Below are 22,252 nucleotides of genomic sequence, written 5' to 3'. Positions count from 1 at the left end.
CAGGTGCTATTCTTGTGTTTAATTCTCATGAGCACCCTGGGAGGTGGGATCTATCTTATCCTAAGCTGTGAAGTCACCTGCTAAGTCCTCTCAGAGCTGGCGAGTTTTACCAGCCAGTTCTCTCCTACACGTCCCATTGGAGGGTACACCACATTCTTGAAGCTTCTTAGGCAGGCTCTCAAAGGGAGGTCTGAGACCCACTCACTCAGGTATGCATTAAAACACAGGTTTTAACCCTAATCTCCCACGTGTCTCACCCTCCCCTACCCCACACCCATGTGTAAAATAGCTAGCTAGTGGGGAAGCTGCAGTATAGCATAGGGAAGACAGCTCAGTGCTTTGTGATGGCCTAGATGGATGGGATTGGGGTGGTTTGGGAGGGAGGTTCAAGAGGGAGAGGATATATGTATACATATAGCTGATTTGATCCGTTGTACAGCAGAAACTAATCCAACATTGTAAAGCAATTATCTTCCAATTAAAAAAACAACAAACACGTGAAAAACAAAAAAAAACCCTACAGATTTCTGGGCCTGATCCTAGACCCACCACACGATGATTTTGGAGAAGCAGGGCTCAGAATCTGCCTTTTAAACTAGTTCCCCAGATAATTCTTCACTGCACCCTCCCTGAAGTCCAATGAATACTTACTGCCCAGGACAGTTTCCTATCTATGCTGGTGTCTTGGCCTGAACCTCTCACTTTCTTGCTGAACTAGACAGTCACAGGGTGGGGAACTCAGGATGCTGAGAAGTCATTCAGGGAGAAGAGGAAGGGAAAGGAAACAGGCAGGGAGCCAGCCTCCCCTAGAACAACCAGGAATTGGGCTCAAAGGTGGCCTTCAGGCTCTTTTCCTTATACCACTGCCATTCCTGGGTGAAATTGTGTTGATGTCATTTCAGGAAGCAGGGGGACGAGTCTGGTGAGTAGAGAATGAGAGAAGGGGACTCAGCAGAACCACAGACTTGACCACAGATGGGCCCTGGCAGGGAACTCCCTTCCGACCTGCAATCTGGCAGTCTTGTGATACCCATCACCGCAAGGAGGCTGCGGAAACCCACAGCAGGCTGTGCTGGGAAGTCCTCTCTCTCCAGGAAGCTGGGGAGGCCCTGCCAACTCTGACGCTGGTCAGGTCTGCTTGCTCCCCACCCCACCCCTTCACCCTGGGTTGTCAGCAGAACATAAGGTAAGTGCTCCAGTGTGATGGCCACCAGCCCGTTCTCCTTACTGGATACAGCCTTGCAGACTATAGCCTTGGACAAGCTCAGGCGCCTTTCAGATGCGTCTGCACCACACCTGAGATGTTAATCTGTGGATCATGAAAGAAAGCTCTTCTTGCTTTGGGACCTGACAAGCATCCCCTTCCCCTTGTCTGGCAATGGAACCTGTGGTTTGAGTAGAACTGTCTCCATGCCCTCCACACCCACCATCTCACCTCAAGGCTCAGACCTGGTCAGCCCTCCACCCTCCTGGACCACAATCAATATGATCGCCACGTGACGAAGCTGCTCCTGTCTCAACTGCCCCTAAAACTGAGCCATGTGTGCCGGGGGAAAGGCCCCCTCTTGTTCCACTGTCGTAAGCAGCACCAGCTGAAGCTGGAGGTGGCAGAGACCGTCTTTCCCACCACGTGGGGAAAACTGGCCCGAGAATTGAGTCAACACAGAAGACTGAGCCATGAGAGTCAGAGAGAGGGGTGGGGAGAGAAAGAAGAAGGAGATGAGGAAAAGAAAAAGAGAGAGAGGGGGAGAGAGAGCCTGAGATACCATTTTAAATGTTTGGATTTAACAGACTCAAAGACACTAAACCACCAAATCCTTCCTCTCCCCTTTTTCGTTTTTATTGGTTTGGGGCCGCACCATGCAGCATGCAGAACCTTAGTTCCCCAACCAGGGATCAAACCTGTGTCCCCTGCATTGGAAGTTCAGGGTCTTAACCACCAGGGAAGTCCCTGCTCCGCCACCTTTTTAAACTAATTTGAGTTATATTTCTGTCACTTGCAACCCACAGTCCTGGTTGTCTTCATTTTAAGCATGCTAAAAACACCGTAGGAACTTGAGGTATCATTTGATCTAAAATCACTTCTAGATTTTAATTAAAAAATCCATACTACAGATGATCAAATCAGGCACTAAATTATCCGTATGTTTCTGTTCCACAATTTTAACAAATGAAAACTTAACTCTGACTAGTGCTTTGTTCAGGACAGGAGAATAATCACAAGCACAAGTTGTTGCATTCACTGTACATACCTTTAGGGAGTCCTGTGTCTTGAATGGGATACTTGTCTGACTGTAGAAAACCAACAAAAGGGGAAAGTTATTTTTTTTAAACACCATAGTCAATTATAAGATCAAAGTGAAAAGAAAGCTTTGTCTTGGGAAAATCATGATTTTCATTTAAAACCTTGCAAGTTTTTAGCCTTGAATTTATCCATATCCATATCAAGCCTGACCCATGGCTTGTTTTGATTCTCGATTTTATAGAGATGAAATCAAATTTGATGAGATGTCAATGGTAGAACATGAAACAGAACAAGCCTTCAGCTCTGACCACTAAACCACACTTCCTCTCTTGTCTGCAGTGTTATTTTACTTCCTGCAGCTCAAAATTGAGGGACTGTCATATCTTTTCTCACCATTTGTGTGACATGCATTTGGGTCAACAAGCATGTATTCTGGGCAGCTCTCACAGCTGGAGAGCTCTGTCCTGGGTTGACAGGATCGAAAAGGTAAGTATCCCGTAAGTTGCACGAAGATCAGTCACCTATTATGCACAATTATGCACAGTTCCTCAATGCTTTCGTTGACGGCAGTACTGTCACAGGGAATTCAAAAGAGCAAATGCTCTTGCAATCACGTATGTCTTTGTTGGTACTGATAAATATGCAGGTATCTAAGCTTCTGGAAACTTCTACTTCAGATTACACAATATAGTTGTTTTCTGTAGATTTCTATGAGAGAAGCTTGAATGTACCCAATTTCCCTAGCCTGCCTCTGACCCTGCCTCAGTTCCACCATCATCTCCTCTGGGCCTTTGGGTCCACGGCTCTCCAGCTTAAACAAAGCTGCACCTCCCAACTCTCCTGTAGGTCTCACCACTGTCTTCCTTGGACAGAGGAAGAAGAGAAATGCAGAACCAGGGATTATTTTTTTAATGGAAACAAACAAACAAACAAACTGAGTTTATTAACATTATTAAGCTTTAAAATTAACATGACTTCCTTAACATAGTCCAATATTCTATGGATGTTCGAGTTTACATGGTTGTCATCTATGTATTTAATTTTGCTTATTGATCAGGAGTTTAAAGAAGGCTGACATACAGTCGTCACTCAGTATCCTTGAGGGGCTGATTCTAAGACCTTCCATGAATACCAAACTTTGGATGCCTGAGTGGGATTTTAGTTCCCTGACCAGGGATGGAACCTGTGCCCCTTGTATTGGGATCGTGTAGTCTTAACCATGGAGAAGGCAATGGCACCCCACTCCAGTACTCTTGCCTGGAAAATCCCATGGATGGAGGAGCCTGGAAGGCTGCAGTCTATAGGGTCGCTAAGAGTTGGATACGACTGAGCGACTTCACTTTCACTTTTCACTTTCATGCATTGGAGAAGGAAATGGCAACCCACTCCAGTGTTCTTGCCTGGAGAATCCCAGGGATGGGGGAGCCTGGTGGGCTGCCATCTATGGGGTTGCACAGAGTCGGACACGACTGAATGACTTAGCAGCAGCAGTCTTAACCACTGGACCACCAGAAAAGTCCTATTCCATTTTATGGAAGGGACTTGGGCATCCAGAGACTCTGTTTTAAATGCCTTTCTTTGGAGTTTCTTTGGAGCAGAAGCCTCCAACCTCTTTCCACAAAAGAAATTAATCTTTATGTTATCAATTCAACCTTTGAAGGGCCTGGGGTTTAAGGTCAGACACACTGGTGGTCAAGCATGTCTATACAACTGAGCCCCAAGAACACTTTGGACACCAAAGGCAGGATAAGCTTCCCTGGCTGTCAGTACTCTGTGTGTATCATCACACACCCTTACTGAGACCTGTAAACACTGTCCATACAGCTGAGAGGGGAACTGAAAGCCACCTGCTTACAACTCTCCTGGGCCCTGACCTATGCTCCTCCTCCTTTGGCTGACTTTAATCTGAATCCTTTTGCTATAATACACCACAATCTTGAGTGGAGAAAAAATAAACATCAGTCAGAAAGAACTTAAAAGACTAAATCCTTCCCCGTACTCTGCCCCCTACAACGTGGAAAACACACCTATACTGTAGTACTTCTCAGACTCTTTTCAAAGTATCTGTCTCAGACTGTGAGTGTTTCAAGAGAAGGGACCATCCCAAGGTTTTGACTAAGTTCAGTCTACAAGAACAAACAAGTGTGGGTTCCCCAGACAGACTGACAGTTGAGCGGGCCTAGAGGGTGCTCAGGACTCAGCATGGCCATTGCAGATGGTGGACATAGAGGATCAAGGCCAGGTGGTTGGAAGACTGGTCAGCCTGCAGCAGAGACGAGGCTGGGGGTGGAAAAGGAAGACACAGGTGGATATGAAATAATGGAGCTGGTTTCCATGGAAGACCCTGGAAGTGAGGTGAAGGGACTGAGGTGCCATTCTAGGATCTCAGGAAGCTTGACTCACCAAACACTGCTGCCTGCTTGGTGCCCACCTCTGCATACAAGAACATGGTCGGCACAGCCTTGCAGAAAGCCAGGCAAGCAAATCATCCCCACACAATAGCATAAAAAAATAGAGAAGACAATAGCTGAATGCCCCAGGATAAGGCAGAGAAGGCTTTCCAGGTAAGGAATGCTTAAGTTGAGTAGCAGGGTGCATAGGAGCTCACTACATGAGGAAGCAGGCAAGGGCCAGCATTAGGGGTATCCCAGGATGGCAAGAGGACGTGGGGCATCTGAGGAGCAGCAAATAGCTGCACACGACTGGGATGCTGAGACAAGAGGACCTCATGTGCCATGTCAAGGACTATAAATTTAATCCTGAAAGCAGCAGGAATGTTATGGCTGAAATCTGTGCACACCCCGTATATGTCGAAGTCCTAACCCCTAGTCCCTCAGACTGTGACCTTATTGGAAACAGAGTCAATGTAGACAGAATTAGTTAAGATGAGGTCACACTGGTGTAGGATGGGCCCTTCATCTAACAGGACAGACATTCTTGTAAGAAGAGAAGAGACACAGACACACAGGGAGAAGATGGCCATGTGCCACTGAAGGAAGAGAGAGGAGGGGAGCATCTACAAGCCCAGGGACACCACGAACTTCTGACAACTGCCAGAAGCCAGAGACACAAGGCAGGATTCTTCCCTGCAGCTTTCAGAGGGAGCACAGCCCTTGATTTTTAGTCCATTTGCAGGACCTTGTCAGGCAGCCCCAAAAAAAGAATACAGGGAAGCTGCAGTAAAGGTAATTTGTCCTGGAGTCAAAGAGGAGTGAGGAGAGGCAGCCAGGACTCAAGGTGAGCCATAAGGAGGGGGCCCCCAAGGAAGGCAGACCCTGGTGTCAGGGGATCAAGTGGACAGCAAGACAACCACAGGTCAGGCACTGTGAAGGGTGGATTAAGTAACCCTTTGGCAGGGGTCCCCAACCTCTGGGATCTGATGCCTGATGATCTGAAGTGGAGCTGATGTAATAATAACAGAAATAAAGTGCACAATAAATATAATGCACTTGAATCATCCCCACACCACCCATCCCCACCTGGTCTGTGGAAAATTTGTCTGCAATGAAACCGATCCCTGGTGCCAAAAAAGTTGGGGACCGCTGCTCTATAGAACCCATGGCTTTAGTAACAGGCTACGCCTGAGAGGATCATAAGACCTGGCCACGGGGTCATTGTGTACTCTGCTTTTACAGGAGTTCATAATTGCAGTGTCTCAAAGTTTGATTCCCTACGCTGTCCACACTTATTCAACTGGGCTGTAGTTATAATATAAGGCCATGAAGACAAACATTTCAGGTCTCTAAGGCATTAAGGTGCCTTGTGAATCACCCCTTTTTTTGGCTGTGCTGGGTCTTAGCAGAGGAGTGCAGGATCTAGTTCCCTGATCAAGGCTTGAACCCAGGCCCTGTGCATTGGGAGCACGGAGTCTTAGCCACTGCACCACCAGGGAAGTCTCCACCGAAGACTTAAAGACACTGAACTGAAATATCTTGAGAGCATTTTATGCCATTCTAACTAAATTAATACAAATTCTTCATGACTCAACAGATCGCATCCTCCGGATACTTTGAAAAACAGGAATGTATCTCACACTGCATGCACAGTAACACACGCGATGCTGTCAAAGGCATTTATTTGGTCATAAGTAGGAGGCAATATCGAGTAGGGGAGCAGGGCTTCTTCAGTCTGGCTGACTTTCTACAAATCAGCTAATTGCCATATCCTCATCTCCAGTAGAATAATAAAATCTTTTATCACAGCAGACACACCACAGAGTGGTTACGGGATGGTGGGGCAGGGATCCGAAGCCAGCTGACGGGTTCGAATCCCACCTGGCCTGCTTCCAAGTTTGGCAACTGCCTCACCCCTTGAGTCTCAGTTTTTCATCTACGAAGCAGGCAATGCTTACCTTTCAGGACTGTTTCAGGGGTAAAAGAGGTAATTGACAATGTATGCCCACCTACATATGGGCAGCTCTCCATTACTGTAAGGTGTTCATATTTTTTCTTTCAATCTCAAGCTATATATTTTGATTTCTGAAGAAGGGGGTCATTAAAAATAGTATTAAAATTAGACAAGCAGAGACTTCTCTGGTGGTCCAGTGGTTAAGAACTCGCCTTCCATTGCAGGGGACACAGGTTCCATCCCTGGTGGGGGAACTAAGATTCCACATGCCACATGGTGTGGCCAAAAAAAATTATAAATTTAAAATAAATAAAAATACATATTTAAAAAGACAAGTAGATAAAGACCTCACATAATCTAAGAAGAACATTCCTGACATGTGCAAAACAAGAACAGAGTCTAACACCAATAACAAAGCGGGTGGGGGGGGGATCAAAGTCATCACCATTAATGTAAAATGCGTAACCTACCGTATTAAGGGATGTAGTGCTAGGGTCCGTGTCTTCCACTGGTTCCTTTGCCAAATGATCTGTAAACAAAACACAATGAGAGAATTTTCTATAACTTATAAAGCACAAATGTATCCTTTGATAACTGTCTTCATATAAATGCAAGCTACTCCCCGTCAGTTTGGAGAGAAACTTACTTTTGATCATTAGTAGAGACAAAATAAGAAAGAATGGGTTCAGTCTGCATCAAGAAAGTGATTAAGACAAACTACATTAAAAAAAAAATTTGGATTTCGCTGGTGGTCCAGTGGTGAAGAGTCCATCTGCCAATGCAGAGAACACAGGTTTGATCGCTGGTCCTGGAAGATCTCACATGCCGCAGGGCACCTAAGCTTGTGAGCCACAACTGCTGAGCCCACGTGCCCTAGAGCCTGCGCTCTAGAACAAGAGAGGCCACTGCAATGAGAAGCCCGGACACCGCAACTAGAGAGTATCCACTGCTTGCCACAATCCACTGTATCCACTGAAAGCCCACCAGCAGCAGTGAAGATCCAGCACAGCCAAAAATAAATAATAGTAAAAAAAACATATTTTGTAACAGTTTACTTACAAATGTCTACAAACACTCAGAGGTACAAATAACTACAGATGATGCACACATGATATTAATTAATGACTCTTTTACACTTTGGATTTTGAGACAGGCTGGGACCTAGGACTCTTTACTGCAGTGCTCACACCTGACAAATATCTCCTTGAGCAACAAATACAAAGAAACTATAAGGGACTGAAAATAACTGTGTGTATGTGCAGTTGGGGCAAATTATGAACAGCATACAATAAGGAACACAAAAAGGGCAGAAACCAACTGCCATTTCTGAGGCGCTGGGAACAAGGCAGGGAACTGCATACGATCCCTGCACACAGCACCACGACGGGGGTGGGCAGATCACTGAAGCCAGCCCTCTGGTCCATCCCCACCCTCGCCCCACTTAAGGAACTAGCCTGCCCTCTGTAGAGAGCAAGGGCACCTGTTTTCTTGTTTTCACTCCAAGTAAAGAAAGCCTTGCCTGAATTCCTCATCTGGTCTCTTACCAGTTTCTATTGATTAAAAGACAAGGAAGCCTTGCGCGCTGCAGTCCACGTGGTCCCAGAGACTCCAGACACGACTGAGTGACTGAATAACAACAACTGATTAAAGAGTCCAAGGACCCAGGTCAGCAACGATTTGATTATAACTTTGAGAAAGAAAATTAGAGAGAGAAAAGCTCCCCCTTTACTAGACACTTTAGGAAGCATCTGCCTGGAAACTATCTTGCTCAATAACCATATCTGAGTGGGATACTCAGTATTGGTGCAGTCAGCACACAAGCTGCAAAACCCTAAGCGGCAGCCTTAGACCAGTCCAGATTCAACTTTCATTTTTCTCCCAAATCATCATGAAGTACATAATGTGGCCCAGGTCCTAGGTCCTGGGAACGCCTTGGGGCATCCAAACAGGACTGGACAACCTGTAGAGGTTTGCTCCTTCTCCCTAGATGTCTTTCATTGAGAATGTGTCTGTACTTTTCACATTCTTCTCCCTGTGGGTGTTGACAATGCCCAAAGGAAAAGTCATGTGAAGGGAACATCTCTTTACCTGTTTTATGATAGGCTACAGTCAATGAAGAGATTAAAGGAGGTGGCCCAGAGGAGTGGGTGCAGACGGAGAGAGCTTTTCCCAGTGTCCCCCCATGGAGCAGGGGACAGACCCCTGCAACTCCACAAGTAGGGACTGTGCCCTTGTCCCTGGCAAGATCACATCACAGAATGCACAGAGGGGGCTAGCCCCTGGGTCCCAGGGCCTCCAGCCCCAGCAAAGAAATCCCGTGATGTGGGTCTGGCACAGAAACAGAGGGTTCCTAGATCTCAGAGTCTTCTCAGGCTTGGACTCTGATGCACAAAAAATTAAAGGCCCCTCCTTTTCCAAGCGCCATATCATCCTCTTAGAGTCCTGTGTTACACTAAGGAAGGTGCCCAGTTCAGACTGAAATGGAATTTCCTGCCAGCCCAGCAGACAGACTCAGACTTGTGTTTAAATGGATATAAAGACAGTAAGAAGAAACTGTGTTGCTAACTCCGTCTGAGTTTACAGGACTCCTGCTGCCCAAACAACAGACAGTTATAACACAGAGCACATGGTGTGAAGACAGTAGAAATGCAGAAGGACATGGAAACACGTGGGAGGAACACAAGCCTGACCTGGGGTGCCTGGTGGAGAGAGAAGAGCCTGCACAGGAAGTGATTCCAGAGTCTGGAAGGTTGAGTTGAAGCTAGCCAGGAGAAAGAGTCAGGGAGGGGAAAGCATTCTTGTCTAGAGGGCGAAGCATAGGCGAAGGCTTAGAGATGAAACAGAACATGACACATTAGTGGTCTTCAACTAGGTCTAGCCAGACACTTGGATTTGCTTTTCCAGTTTTGTTTTTCCATCCTTCTCATGTTCTGGCTCTTGGATAGGGAGTGGGTAGCAGAAGACACACTGAGGAGCCTCAAGTCCCTTCTTCCCTCCTCCAATCACAGCCTAGTCTCAACCATTTCATTTTCCCTAAAGTGTATCTGAATGACAATACCTTTTTTTTTTTTTTGGCTGAGTGGCTTGTGGGATCTTAGTTCCCTGATCAGAGATCAAATCTGTGCCCCCTGCAGTGGGAGCACAGAGTCTCAACCACTGGATGGCCAGGGAAGTCCTTGGATGATAATACTTTAAATGATTATCTCCACCACGGGTGTGGAATTTTAGCAGGTATCCTGTGCAGGTATCCTATGACACGTAGGGTTTCTTTCCTATAGAGACATTAATGTGAGAGGAAGTAAAAGGAAAAAAATAAAGAAGAAAATGGAGGAGACAGCTGGGGAAAGGCAGAAATACCCACAAAGCAGCAGTGAGGATGCAAGTGAAACAGTTAAAGGGAAGGTGCACAGAGCTCTGGGAGAAGGCGTGGGTCTCGCCACCACACCACTGAGACCTAGTAGTCTGAGTAACACGGTGACCCTGCATGACTCGCATAATTGTTCTCAGCCTCAGGCTCTTCCCCTGTAACACGAGGGGGTCCAGGTGGCTGGTTTCCACACCCAGCTGATCAGTGTTACTCTGGTCCAGGTTTGGGAATGATTCCCCTTGAGAATCTGCGCCTCAGAGGGTGATGGGGTGAACAGGAAAATATGGATTGCCAACAACAAGTGTTTGGAAGCCCAAAGGCTCTTGCTTTGGTCTGAAATCTCTGAGAATAAATGAAATTTAAGATGAGAAGGGCAAGGAGAATTTAATTTTTGTCATTGTTGTTTTCGGAAGGACAACAGCAGAGCGAGAGGGCAATCCAGCAAGGCAATGGGTTTCAGTTCAGTTCAGTTCACTCACTCGGTCATGTCTGACTCTTTGCAACTCTATGAACTGCTGCACGCCAGGCCTCCCTGTCCATCACCAACTCCCAGAGTCCACCCAGACCCATGTCCATTGTGTTGGTGATACCATACAACCATCTCATCCTCTGTTGTCCCCTTCTCTTGCCCTCAATCTTTCCCAGCATCAGAGTCTTTTCCAATGAGTCAGCTCTTCCCATCAGGTGGCCAAAGTATTGGAGTTTCAGCTTCAATATCAGTCCTTCCAATGAACACCCAGGACTGATCTCCTTTAAGATGGACCGGTTGCATCTCCTTCTGTCCAACAGACTCTCAAGAGTCTTCTCCAACTCCACAGTTCAAAAGCATCAATTCTTCAGTGCTCACCTTTCTTTACAGGAGTTGGTGATGGACAGGGAGGCCTGGCGTGCTGCGATTCATGGGGTCGCAAAGAGTTGGACACGACTGAGCGACTGAAATGAACTAAACTCTCATCCATACATGACCACTGGAAAAACCATAGCCTTGACTAGATGGACCTTTGTTGGCAAAGTAATGTCTCTGCTTTTCAATATGCTGTCTAGGTTGGTCATAACTTTGCTTCCAAGGAACAAGCATCTTTTAATTTCATGGCTGCAGTCACCATCTGCAGTGATTTTGGAGCCCCAAAATATAAAGTCAGCCACTGTTTTCACTGTTTCCCCATCTATTTCCCATGAAGTAATGGGACTGGATGCCGTGATCTTAGTTTTCTGAATGTTGAGCTTCAAGCCAACTTTTTCACTCTCCTCTTTCCCTTTCATCAAGAGGCTTTTTAGTTCCTCTTCACTTTCTGCCATAAGGGTGGTGTCATCTGCATATCTGAGGTTATTGATATTTCTCCCGGCAATCTTGATTCCAGCTTGTGCTTCCTCCAGCCCAGCATTTCTTAAGATGTACTCTGCATATAAGTTAAATAAGCAGGGTGACAATGTACAGCTTTGACGTACTCCTGTTCCTATTTGGAACCAGTCTGTTGTTCCATGTCCAGTTCTAACTGTTGCTTCTTGACCTGCATACAGATTTCTCAAGAGGCAGGTCAGGTGGTCTGGTATTCTCTTCTCTTTCAGAATTTTCCACAGTTTACTGTGATCCACACAGTCAAAGGCTTTGGCATAGTCAATAAAGCAGAAATAGATGTTTTTCTGGAACTCTCTTGCTTTTTCGATGATCCAGCAGATGTTGGCTATTTGATCTCTAGTTCCTCTGCCTTTTCTAACATCAGCTTGAACACCTGGAAGTTCACGGTTCACGTATTACTGAAGCTTGGCTTGGAGAATTTTGAGCATTACTTTGCTAGTGTCTGAGATGGGTGCAAATGTGCAGTAGTTTGAGCATTCTTTGGCATTGCCTTTCTTTAGGATTGGAATGAAAACTGACTTTTCCAGTCAGGTGGTGAATGCTGAGTTTTCCAAATTTGCTGGCATATTGAGTGCAGCACTTTCACAGCATCATCTTTCAGGATTTGAAATAGCTCAGCTGGAATTCCATCACCTCCACTAGCTTTGTTCATAGTGATGCTTCCTAAGGCCCACTTGACTTCACATTCCAGGATGTTTGGCTGTAGGTGAGTGATCACACCATCATGATTTTTTGGATCATGAAGATCTTTTTTGTGTAGTTCTCCTGTGTATTCTTGCCACCTCTTCTTAATATCTTCTGCTTCTGTTAGGTCCATACCATTTCTGTCCTTTATTGAGCCCATCTGTGCAAGAAATGTTCCCTTAATATCTCTAATAGTCTTGAAGAGATCTCTAGTCTTTCATATTCTATTATTTTCCTCTATTTCTTTGCACTGATCACTGAGGAAGGCTTTCTTATCTCTCCTTGCTATTCTTTGGAACTCTGCATTCAGATGCTTATATCTTTCCTTTTCTTCTTTGCTTTTCCCTTCTCTTCTTTTCACAGCTATTTGTAAGGCCTCCCCAGACAGCCATTTTGCTTTTTTGCATTTCTTTTTCTTGGGGATGGTCTTGCTCCTTGTCTCCTGTACAATGTCACGAACCTCCATCCATAGTTTATCAGGCACTCTATCTATCAGATCTAGGCCCTTAAATCTATCTCTCACTTCCACTGTATAATCATAAGGGATTTGATTTAGGTCATACCTGAATGGTCTAGTGGTTTTTCCCACTTTCTTCAATTTAAGTCTGAATTTGGCAATAAAAAGTTCATGATCTGAGCCACAGTCAGCTTCTGGTCTTGTTTTTGCAGACTGTATAGAGCTTCTCCATCTTTGGCTGCAAATAATATAATCAATCTGATTTTGGTGTTGACCATCTGGTGATGTCCATGTGTAGAGTCTTCTCTTGCGTTGTTAGAAGAAGGTGTTTGCTCTGACCAGTGCGTTCTCTTGGCAAAACTCTATTAGCCTTTGCCCTGCTTCATTCCGTACTCCAAGGCCAAATTTGCCTGTTACTCCAGGTGTTTCTTGACTTCCTACTTTTGCATTCCAGTCCCCTATAATGAAAAGGACATCTTTTTCGGGTGTTAGTTCTAAAAGGTCTTGTAGGCGTTCATAGAACCATTCAACTTCAGCTTCTTCAGCATTACTGGTTGGGGCATAGACTTGGATTACTGTGATATTGAATGGTTTGCCTTGGAAACAAACAGAGATCATTCTGTTGTTTTTGAGATTGCACCCAAGTACTGCATTTTGGACTCTTTTGTTCACTGTGATGGCTACTCTATTTCTTCTAAGGGATTCCTGCCCACAGTAGCAGATGTCATCTGAGTTAAAGTCACCCATTCCAGTCCATTTTAGTTCGCTGAATGTCAACATTCACTCTCGCCATCTCCTGTTTGACCACTTCCAATTTGCCTTGAATCATGGACCTAACATTCCAGGTTCCTTTGCAATATTGCTCTTTACAGCATCGGACCTTGCTTCTATCAGCAGTCACATCCACAACGGGTTTAGAACTAGTCTTTGAAGCCCTTTGAGGTCTTTTATTATTATTATTATTTTAATTTATTTATTTGGCTGCCTCAGGTCTTAGTTGTGGCACACGGGGTCTTTCATTGTGGGCTGGGGGTTCTCCAGTTGCAGTACATGGGCTCAACAGTTACAGCAAGTGGGCTTAAGTGCCTCTTGGCATGTGGGATCTTAGTTCCCCAGCCAGGGGTCAAAATTGCACCCCCTACATTGGAAAGCAGATTCTTAACCACTGGACCACCAGGGAAGTTCCATTTTTGTTTCTGTTTTTTATTATTTTCACTCAAATGGTGGTAACTATACCAGCCTCTGACTTGGACCAGGCTGGGTCCAAGTTCTTCCTAAAGTGTTAGTGTCAAATCTGCCCACAGACCCAGAACCCGGCCCGAGGGGGCCCCCTTTGTGCTTGTTCTCCCAGGCCCGTGTTGTGTGCCCAAAGATTATCTGGAGGAGGACTGATCCTGGTTATTTGAGACCAGTCTAGCAGTAAGCGTTTGTCCTAAAGTATTTTCTTAGAGCTCTTGGACCCACATGTTGACAATATTATTAAGTATAAAATAAAATAGTTTACTTTGAAGCTTTAAAATGTTTATTTTTACAGGCCCCAGGTAACAGCAGGCTGGGCCCCCAGACACGGTTCTGATATCAGACAAGACAAGAGCACAAAGGAGTTGACACAAAAAGAAGGACCACATGAGCTCCAAGGTGCAAGGCCAGCAGGTCAGTAGGGGCTGGTGGGACCTTTCTACTGCTCCTGGCTGTCACTATACTCTCCCAAAGTTGCCTCCACTCTCCTGGATCGGTGACTCTACACGAGGCAGTGCATGCTAAGTTGCTTCAGTCATGTCCAATTCTTTGCAACCCTTATGGACCATAGCCCATGAGGCTCCTCTGTCAGTGGGATTCTTCAGGCAAGAATACTGCAGTGGGTTGCCATTTCCTCCTCCAGGGGATCTCCCCAACCTAAGGATCGAACCCCATCTCTTACATCTCCTGCAGGCAGGTTCTTTACCACTAGGACCCCACACAAAGCAGAGCTCACCCCAAATGCGCTGGTAACTGACCAAAGTGGATTTCACTGCTGGCAGTGAGAAGATGTTTCATTCATATGAGTATCTCCTGGGGAGATCCTCAAAAGGTATGAGTGAAACCCAATGGTGAACTGATGTCACTGGGCAGCTGGAGGGACACCCAGCCTGGCTCCCAGAGCCCCAGGTGAGAGCAAGTGAGGCTGTCACTTACTTCTCTGAGCCTCAAAATCCCAATCTTCACTATTCAGGGGTGAACAGAGAGCCTCCATATGCTCTTCCAGCTTTCTGAGTCCATGAGTGGGGACTTCCCTGGTGGCCCAGGGGTTAAGACTCCACATTCCCAATGTAGGGGGCATGGGTTCGATCTCTAGTTGGGGAACTAGGATCCTGCATGCTAATAAATAAATATTCTACATATATGTATATAATTTTTTTTTAAGTCCATGAGTAGTGAGAAGTACAGGCCCCACAGGAAAAGGAGCATCTTCAGGTGACGGTCACAGGAAGCCCAGTTACAATTACAGCTCCCTCTTATACAGTGCCCCCCGAGGCTGCCTGGTTTACACAGAGTCCCAGTTCATTCTCAGAGCCACTCTGAGAAAGGACCATGCCTCTCCTTTATCCATACTCAGTGCCCAAAGTCACAGGGCAAAGGAAAAGCCAGAATTTGGATCTGGGACTTTCTGACTTCAAAATCTGCCTGTTTTCCACTACCTTCAGGGTACCAGAAGTGGTCCATGCACTGACCACCTGATGACACGCTTTCCTGGGGGGAGGGGGAGGGGGATCTCTGTGCCCAGAATTTCCCTTCTTATAAGGGTACCAGTCACATTCCATGAGAGCCCACTCTAATGACTTCATTTTGACTGCTTCTGTAAAGACTCTATTCCCAAATAAAGTCACACTCTAAGTTATTGGGGGTTTGGATGCCAACAAAATTTGCGGGGTGCAGGGAAGAGTTCAACCTGTAACGATTCACTCTCGGGCCCTCAAATTCATGTCCTTCCCATGTGCAAAATACACTCACCCAACATTCCCCAAAGCGGTCATCATTCCAGCATCAACTCTAAATGCAAAATCCCATCTACCCATCATCCACTCAAAGACCCAGCTCTCATCAGCTTCCAGTTGAGAATTCCCAGGAGCCCTGGAGCCTGTGGACTGCAGCTGGCAGCCTCTCCACCAGGAATGATGGAGGAGAGCTGCCCAACACAGAAACACAGACACGGGTGAGTTGCCCAAGAGCAGCCCGGTCATGTCCAGACATCTCCCCTTATGAATCACATTAGATAAGGGCCAAAAGTTCCTCGAGACAGATTTTCAGAGGAAGTTCAAAGATGTCCTCTAAAGATGTTCTTTCAGGGAAACAAAGAGGAAAGCGTGTCACAGCTTACTGGCTTTCTCAATTCTCAGGAGCCAAGACAGTGGGGCCTCTTACACTTCTTAGGGAAGAATTAAAGGCAATTCTTTGAACCTGTGATATCAGAGTTAATTTGTTTTTCCTTTGTTATTATTTTCGTACCTAAGCTTTTCTTTTGACCTACAGCTGTTTTCACTCCTGAGTCTAAAGGAGCCCTAGAGCCCTAACCGTATTCGGGATTACAGAAGCTCTCAGGGTAGGAGAGCTGTGTAATCTTCTTCCCCGTCTTAGGCAGCCCTGCTCTGTCATCCTTGGGCCTCAGAGCAGGGGCTGAACAAGCTGAGAAAGAGCCAGGGATCAAGAAGGTGTGCCTCTGGATGGTGGCCAAGCTGAGGGGGTCCAATCGAAGAGGGCAAGGGAAGCGAGAGGAGAGGAAGAGATGAACCAAGGGACGGAAAGGAGACACAGACGAGGGGAAAACACTTGGGTAGAGAGAAGAAAACTTAGAGGCATGGTGAGAAAGGGAAAGAAATGAAGTGGGCATTGGAAAAACCCATAGGAAGGGGAAGGAAAAAAGAAGAAGGAAGCCTGTCACCACTTTCTGGTGGATGTGGAGGAACCGACTGGCCTAGCTTTGATAACAAGGATGCTCCCACTTTAGCCCTGGTTTAGTGCTACTGGTGTTTGCCAGAGGACAGGGTGCCACCTCAGACCCATCCAAGCCAGGAAGGCTCAGAGGGGTGCAAGAGAGGTGAGAGGCCACCTACGGGGCTGTGCTGAGCCAGTCTCTAGGGCCAGGGCTCCCAGAGAGCAGCTCCACTGTGCAGTGCAAACAAGATCCAGAGAACGAGCAAAGGTAGAACGTACCCTGGTGTGCTGTGGCCCAGGGCACTTAACTCACTGCAACGAAGCAATGAACTCTTCTACCTCCCCAACTCCCTTGACTTTCAAAGCCTCCTTCTTTCTCTCCTTAATATCTGTATGAACGCAAACCAGATTTTATTCACATTCGGCAGGCAATTCTGACTCATTCCACGTTGGATGGTTTATTAGTGGTAGAGATAGAGACTGACTACACTGTAACCAGCATGACTATTTTCCTTCCAATGTAAATTTTTTTAGTGTAAAGAGTTGTTTTTTAAATTAAGATCATACAGTATAATACTATTCACCTTTGTTATATGCATGTGGATATACAAAGATTTTTATTATTTTTCAACTTTACAAGGTGACCCAGTTAATATATCTAACTCAATGAATCAGTTTCTAAGATGCCAACATGGGAAGAGCTTTTGCTGCCCACAGTTTGAGGCATTGTGCAGTTGCTAAGTTGTGCATGATTCTTTGAAACCCTACAGATTGTATCACGCCAGGCTTCCCTGTCCTTCAACATCTTCCAGAGTTTGCTCAAACTCATGTCCATTGAGTCGGTGATGCCATCTATCCATCTCATCCTCTGTCATCCCCTTATCCTCCTGCCTTCAATCTTTCCCAGCATTGGGGTCTTTTCCAATGAGTCGGCTCTTCGCATGAGGTAGCCCAAGTATTGGAGCTTCAGCTTCAGCATCAATCCTTCCAGTGAATATTCAGGGTTGATTTTCTTTAGAATTGACTGGTTTGATCTCCCTGCAGTCCAAGGGACTCTCAAGAGTCTTCTCCAACACCACAGTTCAAATGCATCAATTCTTCAGCGCTCAGCCTTCTTTATGGTCCAACTCTCACATCCATACATGACTACTGGAAAAACCATAACTTTGACTATAGGGACCTTTGTTGGCAAAGTAACATCTCTGCTTTTTAATATGCTAAGTTTGTCATTGTTTGAGGCATAGGTAGTTACATTTTATATTTTCCACTCATTTGCCTACAAAGGTCCGTATAGCCAAAGCTATGGTTTTTCCAGTAGTCATGTATGGATGTTAAAAACTGTACAATAAAAAAGGTTGAGCACCAAAGAATTGATCCCCACAAACTGTGGTTCAGGAGAAGACTCCTGAGAGTCCCTTGAACTGCAGGGAGATCAAACCAGTCAATCCTAAAGAAAATCAACCCTGAATATTCACTGGAAGGACTGATGCTGAAGCTGAAGCTCCAATACTTTCACCACTTGATGGGAAGAACCAAATCATTGGAAAAGACCCTGATGCTGGGAAAGATTGAAGGCAGGAGGAGAAGGAGATGACAGAAGATGACATGGTGAGATGGTAGGATGGCATCACCGACTCAATGGACACGAGTGTGATCAAACTCTGGGAGACGTTGAAGGACAGGGAAGCCTGGTGTGCTGCAGTTCATGGGGTTGCAGAGTCGGACATGACTGAGCAACTGAACAACAATTCATTTACTGAGATGATAAGTGTTTAGCCAAGGCTTAGTATGTGCTGTGTATGGGCCCGGGTGTTGGAGATAAACTGTCGAGCCTTCTGTCTAAGAACTCATAGTTTAATGGGGGAGAAAGACAATGGTGAAATTTCACGGCTAGAAATGGTGACAAGCGCTAGAAGGGTGCACCAAGAGTGTGTAACATGGAGCCAGATCTATATCCATTTTGATCTGAAATCTGAATGGTAAGCAGGAGATAACTGGAGTGGGGTGATGAGCGGACAGGAGAAGGAAATGGCAACCCACTCCAGTATTCTTGCCTGGAGAATCCCATGGACGGAGGAGCTTTGTGGGCTACAGTACACCGATCGCAAAGAGTCGGACACGACTGAGCGACTTCACTTTCACTTTCACTTCTATGTGCAAAGGCCAGGAGGCAGGTGGTCCAGGGCTCTCGAGGAAACAGAGGAGGTGGCATGGCTGCAACGCAGAGAGACAGAGCAGGCTCACCAACTGAAGTGAGACCTAGAGGTCCATGTACAGAGTACACTGTTAAAGGACTGAGATAGATGGGAAAGTCAGCTCAGGTTTCTAAGTAGAGGAAGGACAGGTCTGAGTTGATATTAAAAGGTCACTCTAGCCACTTTCAGGTGATCAGGTTGATGGAAAGCAAGAGTGGGTGTGGAAACACAAGTTGGGAGGTCAGTGCAGGAAATTAGGTGAGAGAGCATGGTAACTAGGTTTGGGGTAGAGACGGGAAAATTCCATTTAACGAGTTCCACATTATCACCACTTGTGGCTTCACTACAGAAATGAAAGGGGCAAGTGGGTGTGTCCTGGTGGTTATAGAAATGAAATGAGATGTCAGAAAGAAGTCATTTTTTAATCTTTCTTTTTAATGGAAGAACTCTATCTAATTGGTAGAATTCCAGAGTGGGAATGGACATGAGGGTATATTCAGATGCCTGAAGATGTTCTCAAGCATCTCTGCAAGTGACAGAGACATCTCTACTTAGGAGGGCTCCCCATCCTTTGTAGGAAGCCAAAAAGAATCCACTATAAGTTTAGGTTCTACCTTTTAAAAGAGACAGGTTCATACCGAACGACATCCTTGGCTCTCTCGTCCTACCACGTGTGCTGGGATTTCCAAGCCCCTTTGTTTCCGGTTGTATGCTTCCATCTTGGCTGGGCCACACAGACTAAGTACCATGACTGAAACTCTAGATCCTGCAATGCTATTGCTGCCATCTAAGATCCCACTAGTTGCCCCGGTGGCCTCATCATACTTTTGACTCACTGACGCTTTTATACGTGATGCTGTGTCCCAGCCCCCACCTTCTCCGGTGCCACTGACTGGGGGGGAGTGGGGGGCCCAAGCAGACTTCCTATATATCCCCATTCAACGGGTTCCTATAAAGATATTTTTGAATCTCCCTCACCATCATCATTTAATAAGATCTGAAACCACCATTCATAAAATCTAGCTTAACATCTCTTATACCTAGTCAGGTTTTCAGAAGAGGAGGTGGATGTGGAGGCGAGAGCTGGGGGACAAGGGCAGAATTTCTCCCTTATTTTCCTCTTGTTTTTTCAAACAATGAAAATGAGGGAGGAGAAGGATATCCAAACATTTATTTTCCATTTCTTATGGATAAAATGTTTACCATTCCCCACTTGAAGAATAATTTAGATCTTCCTTCAAGATCTCCAGGAAGCCCTCCCAGATCTAGCACATCACAATGCCAATTTAGTGATCTTCTGACTCACCTCCAGGTACTGTCTGTCTCCTCCTAACTGCTCAAGCCCCAAGTGAACAATGAAACAGTCAAGCGCCCATGCTGCCCAAGAAATAAAACAGGAAACACGTCTTTAAGCAGTTCCATATACCTGGGTTTCTCTCTAACCTTTCCTGCCTCAAGGAGACTAGAAACAGCCCCAGTGTGCTCTGGGGAATACATCATTCATTCATTTGGGTGTTCAACAAACATTCATTGAGGATTAGCCAAGGTTATGGGAGAGGAAGGTCAGAGAATTCTCGAAGGTGAAGTCTGAGAAAGATTCTAAATTCAAGTAAGATTAACAGCTAGATCCTGACCTCAGGTACAACACAGTGTTTTACGGTTCTTAACTTCAAGTCAGATGGAAGAAAAGGATGGATTCTGGCTTCAGGTACAAACAATGTTTAACGATAAGGACAGAACTAGCGGCCGTTCTAATCCAAGGCCTCTACAGGTGGGATCCCACAGGTGGGAGCCACCTCTTGGTTTTGCGGTTTACGAAATAGCTCCAAGAGCCAAAATTTAGAACCCAAAGCATTTAATAAAAGTGAAACGAGGAGAGAGGAGGAGAAATGAAAAAGCACGTGAGTGGGGAGAAAGAACGAGCTCGGGAGGAAGAAAAGCACCCCCACCCACCCCTTGCGCTCTCCTCTGCCTGAGAGGTTTGAGAGGCTTGTTTCAACCTGGCACCCTGGGTCCAGAACAAAGCGGCTGGGGCCACAGAGTGGGAAGAGGAAAGGGGAGTCTCAGGCATCCGAGGGATTGACGGGGGCTGCGGGGGGCGCAGGAGGCGGGTGCCACCAGCAGCCGCTCCCTCGGGGCCCGGGCGCCTCCGGCGTCTCCTGATCCGACCTGAACGACCCTGGGTGGGGCGCCGCGGTCCAGGGTGGTCCCAGGTCGCCCCTCAGGGCTCGCAGGGAGCTCGGCCCCGACAAACCTGCCGCAGCCGCTGGCACCTCCAGATCTCGCGACCCGCGGTCCCCGCTCCAGGTGAGGGCGCGGCGCGATGTCACCTTACCTGCGTGCAGAGGGTCGTCCGGAGAAGCCATGGGGGCGGGGTGGGGCCGACGGGCGCCCGAGGGGCCTGGGCGGCCTCCGGGACTGGGGAGGAGAGCCGGGTGCTGAGCCAGGGAGCCCTGCAGTTCCGACGCGCGGGGAGCAAATCTCAGTGACTCCGCGCGCCCCTCCTCCTCCAGCGCCTCCTGCGTCTCCTCCTCCCTCTCTCCGCAGCTCTTCCCCGCGCTCACTTCCTGCTTGGCAATTAGCAAAGCCCCTGCCCGCGCGTCCCGATCCCCCCCCGCAACCCTCCGGAGGCGCAGGAGGAAACCCGGGTCCCACAGGCCGGGCGTGGGGAGGAGTCCCCGGCTGCCCGGGACTCCCAGCGCCCGCCACGGGCTCCCTTCCAGTCCCGCGTCCAGGTCCCCCCGGCAGGTCCCGCCGCGGAGCTCGCGTGTCTGCTGCCCGGCACCGGCGGCGAAGCAATTATTAATTAGCCTTAAAACCTGGCTGCAGTCACAGGTAGCCCTACGGGCTCCTCATCTCGCCCTGAATCGGGACGCAACTTTCCCTCCGCGCACAGGCCTGGGCTGAGATGCCTGGCGGCGATCTGATATTTAAACCATTTCCTGATCTTTAGGCAGAGAACGCCGCTGCATGATGGCACACGCTAATAATTTCTGTTTTGATTTTTCTTTGGCATTGGTTATTGCGTGACCTCCAGGTTAAGTGCAACACAAAAGGAGTGAAAAGAAGCCTGATACACGGTCGCACAGCCTCGCTAGAAAAATAGCTTAGCACTCCCTTAGAAATGCCGAATCGGTTCTTTAGTAAACCAAAGTCTAAATACAACTTCTGAACTTAAATGCTATTTCCACCCCCGCCCCCCTCGCCCCCGACCGGCAGCTCTTAAATCTACATTTCAGTATATCCCCCCAGAAGTGAATTTCACGTTTTTGTCTCAAAACTGGCGGTAGCACATGGTACCCCAAAGGCCGAGAGTGGCCTTTGTGTTTGGAAGATTGTGTATGGGTATTTTTGTATTAAAAAATATTTAAAAGCAAAAAAAAAAAGGTCTTTTAAAATTTTAATTTTCATTTCATTTTATTCCAGTTACGTGCGCACGACTGGAATCGCTTACTCAGAATATATATGATGGTTATATTTTAACTAAATTTAGCATCAATCATAAATCTTTTATTATACAGTGGTTACAGGTAATTTAAAAGGAATCTCTTAAGGGTTTAAAATAATCTCTGTCTTTCTTCACAGGTAAGAATTGAAAGGTAGAAATTAACTGGAAAGAGATAACTAATAGCTTTTAGTCAATTTATCAGAAAGGAGTAGCATCTAGCTAAAACCCAGCTCTAAA

General features: G+C 46.6%; 1 protein-coding gene across 1 annotated transcript in view; it reads right to left on the bottom strand.

The window, feature by feature from the left end:
* Nucleotides 1-21,496, bottom strand: part of EDARADD (EDAR associated via death domain) — a 66,288-nt gene extending 44,792 nt beyond the window's left edge. Inside the window, exons 1-3 of the mRNA XM_019953686.2 lie at nt 20,903-21,496; nt 7,063-7,121; nt 2,253-2,292 (exon numbers count right to left, since the gene is read on the bottom strand). Of these exons, the coding sequence (XP_019809245.2) occupies nt 2,253-2,292; nt 7,063-7,121; nt 20,903-20,933 (130 nt within the window). The 5' untranslated portion in view covers nt 20,934-21,496. The remainder of the gene's footprint in view (nt 1-2,252; nt 2,293-7,062; nt 7,122-20,902) is intronic.
* Between the last annotated feature and the right edge of the window lie 756 nt (nt 21,497-22,252).

This window comes from Bos indicus, chromosome 28 (assembly GCF_029378745.1).
Source record: "Bos indicus isolate NIAB-ARS_2022 breed Sahiwal x Tharparkar chromosome 28, NIAB-ARS_B.indTharparkar_mat_pri_1.0, whole genome shotgun sequence".
Taxonomy (NCBI): domain Eukaryota; kingdom Metazoa; phylum Chordata; class Mammalia; order Artiodactyla; family Bovidae; genus Bos; species Bos indicus.
The sequence above is the reverse complement of the archived record's forward strand: the minus strand, read 5'-3'. Positions and strand labels throughout refer to the sequence as shown.